Genomic DNA, 5,000 nt, shown 5'->3' on the forward strand with positions numbered 1-5,000 from the left:
GAGAAATTCACAGATCTTTGCCACACTAACGATACAGATAATTTTAGACCAGAAAAAGACGGTTCTGTGCTAAAGACTTATACTAATTTCTCTGCCACACAAGGAACAAAGAATTTTAAGCCAGAGAGAGATAGTTCTGAGCTAGAGAAATACACAGATCTTTGCCACACTCAAAATACTACCCCCAATTCAAGACCAGAGAGACACAGTTCGGGGCTGGACACATACACTCATCTGTGCCACACTGAAAACAGACCCAGTGGTAGACCAGACAGACACAGCTCGGGGCTAGAATCATACTCACGTCTGTGTCACACCCAAGACACATCCAGTCCACAGAGGTACAGTTCTGGGGTAGAGAAATGCAGTTTAAATCAGTATACCTTCATCTGGGACAAAGACGCAGTTGGCAGGAGTATCTCAGAGCCCGATTGGTACACAGACGCGACACAGAAGTACACCTGTGGGCTAGAGAGGTCAAATTCCAGCCCGGGGAAGTACAGTAGCATTGAGGCACAGAGGGAGGGGAGTGCGGCAGAGAAATTGAGTCTCAGGACACAGATTTTGGCTTCCGCGGTACAGAGGTCGAATTCTACCCTTGAAAAGTACTTCTATGAGGCACAGAAACCGAGGGAAGACACAGAGAAGGGGGCGTTTTCAGCTGTGACACAGAATCTAGGGACAGAGGGGTCGTGGTTATGGGCAACGGAAAGCGATGGTTTGACCACTGGGACACAGAATCTAGGTCTTGGGACAGAGAATTTGGACTTGTGGGCAAAGAAAAGCGATGATTTGACCAGTGTGGCACAGAATTCGACCTCAGGGATGGAGAAATTGATTTTTGAGGCACAGAGCTCAGGTTTTGGGGCCACTGCGACACAGACAGAGGCTTTAGGAGCACAGAAACAAGACGCAACAGACTTTGAGACAGAGAAATTAGACGCTGATACACAGAAATCTAGTTATGTGACACAGACCCAGAGCTTTGATGCACAGAATGGGACAGAGAGAGCACAGACAACACTCACTAACCAATCTAACCTGACATATGCGCCACAGAAATCAAGTTATGTGGCACAGACCCAGGATTTTGATGCACAGAAATTGAGTTTTGCGACACAGCCTCAGAACTCCAATACACAGACCGATACACAGACAACCAGTGACCAATCTAACCCAAAATATGCGTCACAGAAATCCAGTTCCGCGACACAGACCCAAGATACCGATGCACAGAAATTACCTTATGCAACACAGACCCACAGAAATGCACCCCAGGAAGGACCCAGCGCCACAGACACCCTCCCAGACACCACAGACGGCACCACAGATACCCAAGTCTTTGCCACACTGAGATATGGGACTGGGGGATTTGACTTAGAGAATCGAATCGCTTTACTGAACGCCTGTCTCTCTTCTCTCAAGGCGATGGAGGAGGGACTGAAGGAGGAAGGAAGAGGAGGAAGAGGAGAAGAGGAGGAGGAGGAGGAAGAGGAGGAGGAGGAGGAGGGAAGAGGAGATATGGAGGGGAATTTAACGTGTGATTCTCTGTTACAAATTTTTACGAAAGCTGTGAATGTTTTGGGAGAGATTTAGAGAGAGAGAGAGAGAGAGAGAGAGAGAGAGAGAGAGAGAGAGAGAGAGAGAGAGAGAGAGAGAGAGAGAGAGAGAGAGAGAGAGAGAGAGAGAACACAAGATCATAAACACACACACACACACACACACACACACACACACACACACACACAAACACACACACACTAATGTATATGTATGTTTATGTATACCTATAACCTTATGAATATGTATAATAAAATAACCTGATATATACATCCCAATATATGTATAACAATGTGTATGTATATATGTATGTATGTATGTATGTATGTATGTATGTATGTATGTATGTATGTATCTATGTATATCTATGTATGTAAATATATGGTATACACAGAATCCTCATGTATGTATATTCCCATAGCTAACTGACTAATGGGGTGCGTACATGAGGGGGCGCGTTGATTCACTCATCCAAGAGAGAGAGAGAGAGAGAGAGAGAGAGAGAGAGAGAGAGAGAGAGAGAGAGAGAGAGAGAGAGAGAGAGAGAGAGAGAGAGAGAGAGAGAGAGATTTTTCAGGTTCAGGGAAATAATAATAATAATGATTCTCTTCTCTCTCTCTTCTTCTCTCTTCTTCTCTCTCTCCTTCCTTCTCTTCTCTTCCTCTTCCTTCTCTCTCCTTCCTTCCTTCCTTCCTCCCTTCCTTCCTTCCTTCCTTCCTTCCCTTCCCTTCCCTTCCTTTCCCTTCAAGTCCCTTCCATCCCTTCCCTTCCCTTCACTTCCCTTTCCTTCCCTTCAAGTTCCTTCCCTTCCCTTCCCTTCCTTCCTTCCTTCCCTTCAAGTTCCTTCCCTTCCTTCCTTCCTTCCATCCTTCCTTCCCTTCCTTCCTTCCTTCCCTTCAAGTCCCTTCCATCCCTTCCCTTCCCTTCCCTTCCCTTCGCTTCCCTTCCTTTCCCTTCAAGTCCCTTCCCTTCCCTTCCCTTCCCCTCCCTTCCCTTCCTTCCTATATAAACAATCAATTGCTCTTCCTCCTCCTCCTCCTCCTCCTCTTCCTCCTCCTCCTCCTCCTCCTCTTGGTGTTATAATAAAATTTTATCGCTTGACTGAGAATTAAAATAAAAAATAAAGAAATAAAAAAATAAAAAAATATATAATTCCTTGAAAAAATCTTCCTCGCCTCGTGTGTGTGTGTGTGTGTGTGTGTGTGTGTGTGTGTGTGTGTTCGCTAATGATCTCCCAATATTGACTCAAACCACCACGTCCCCGATATACCATTTTATGTTCCGAATTCACCGCCACCACCATCACTACTACTACTACTACTACTATTACTATTACTATTACTACTACTACTACTACTACTACTACTACTACTACTACTACTACTACTACTACTACTACTACTACTACTACTACTACTACTACTACTACTACTACTACTACTACTACCACTACTACTACTACTACTACTACCACTACTACTACTACTACTAATACGACCACTACTACTACTACTACTACTACTACTACTACTACTACTACTACTACTACCATCAATTATTTAAAGAAAACGACGCAGCGAACCATTTTCTTTGGATGGATTACAGGGGTGACTTGTTTACTTAGCAGAGAGAGAGAGAGAGAGAGAGAGAGAGAGAGAGAGAGAGAGAGAGAGAGAGAGAGAGAGAGAGAGAGAGAGAGAGAGAGAGATTGATTACGTGGGCTATGAAGAAAAAAAGAGAAGGAAGAAAGAGAGAGAGAAAGGAAGATACAGAGAATGAAAGAAAATAATAATAATAATAATAATAATAATAATAATAATAATAATAATAATAATAATAATAATAATAATAAAAAGAATATAAAGATAAAGAAAAAGAAATATATTAAAGATAAGAGAGAGAGAGAGAGAGAGAGAGAGAGAGAGAGAGAGAGAGAGAGAGAGAGAGAGAGAGAGAGAGAGAGAGAGAGATAGAGAGTGAGAGAGAGAGAGAGAGAGAGAGAGAGAGAGAGAGAGAGAGAGAACTTTAAAGGTCTTGAAGCACATGTGTATGGAAAAGCTAACATATGTTCACACACACACACACACACACACACACACACACACACACACACACACACACACACACACACACGGTTTAATGAGAGAGAGAGAGAGAGAGAGAGAGAGAGAGAGAGAGAGAGAGAGAGAGAGAGAGAGAGAGAGAGAGAGAGAGAGAGAGAGAGAGAGAGAGAGAGAGAGAGAGAGAGAGAGAGAGAGAGAGAGAGAGAGAGAAAATAAGACGAAAAAGAAGGAAAAGTAGAGAAAAATGAGAGAGAGAGAGAGAGAGAGAGAGAGAGAGAGAGAGAGAGAGAGAGAGAGAGAGAGAGAGAGAGAGAGAGAGAGAGAGAGAGAGAGAGCAAATAAAAAGACGAAAAAGAAGGAAAAGAAGAGAAAATGAGAGAGAGAGAGAGAGAGAGAGAGAGAGAGAGAGAGAGAGAGAGAGAGAGAGAGAGAGAGAGAGAGAGAGAGAGAGAGAGAGAGAGAGAGAGAGAGAGAGAGAGAATATATTGAATAATCAGAAAACCAGCAGATGGATGAGAGGTGAGAGAGAGAGAGAGAGAGAGAGAGAGAGAGAGAGAGAGAGAGAGAGAGAGAGAGAGAGAGAGAGAGAGAGAGAGAGAGAGAGAGAGAGAGAGCATGCTGTCAAGTGGATCTCGCAAACAATACAAAAAAGGGAGCGAGAGGGAGAGAGAGAGAGAGAGAGAGAGAGGGAGAGAGAGAGAGAGAGGGAGGGAGGGAGGGAGGGTGAGAGTTTAAATATCCCTCCCTTATCCTATTAGTTCATTGGCTAATCAAGTGTGTGTGTGTGTGTGTGTGTGTGTGTGTGTGTGTGTGTGTGTGTGAGAGAGAGAGAGAGAGAGAGAGAGATTTTTTAAATAACTCTTTTCTTCCTCTTTTTAAAATCTCTTCTCTCTTTTTACAATCACTCACTCAGTCAATCAATCTATCTATCTATCCATCTATCTATCTATCATGTCGGCGGCTGAGTGGTTAGCGCGCCGGTGTGATGTTTAGGAAGTCCAAAGTTCGATTCCCGCCCGTCGCGATTAACAAGCCGCCAAATTTTGAGTCACCGCCGTGCAGGGATGGATTGTATAGTAGAATTGAATACATCAACTAAAACACATAATCTTGAAGTACGTGTGTGTTGCAGTGTTTCAAAATCATGCAATAGTAACATAATATCAAAGTGTTTAAACATAAGAAATACAAAAGTCATACCAATAGTTATAAGGACGGGAATCCAAGGCCAAATTTTGTTTTTTTGGCTGATGGAAAAAAAATCATCCGTCTCGTTCAATCCCAAAATATCTAACATGGTCCTGAACCGGTATTGTACACGTTCACCCCACGTCATACCAGAGTTGAATACTTAACCTAAAACACATAATCTTGATG

The 5,000-nt window shown here is 43.2% G+C and overlaps 1 protein-coding gene across 1 annotated transcript in view; it reads left to right on the forward strand.

The window, feature by feature from the left end:
• Positions 1–1,675, forward strand: part of LOC126988347 (uncharacterized) — a 5,601-nt gene extending 3,926 nt beyond the window's left edge. The window contains exon 8 of the mRNA XM_050846406.1: positions 1–1,675. This exon is cut by the window's left edge and continues 557 nt beyond it. Coding sequence (XP_050702363.1) covers positions 1–1,596 — 1,596 coding nt within the window. The 3' untranslated portion in view covers positions 1,597–1,675.
• Positions 1,676–5,000: the final 3,325 nt, after the last annotated feature.

This window comes from Eriocheir sinensis, chromosome 69 (genome assembly GCF_024679095.1).
Source record: "Eriocheir sinensis breed Jianghai 21 chromosome 69, ASM2467909v1, whole genome shotgun sequence".
NCBI lineage: Eukaryota > Metazoa > Arthropoda > Malacostraca > Decapoda > Varunidae > Eriocheir > Eriocheir sinensis.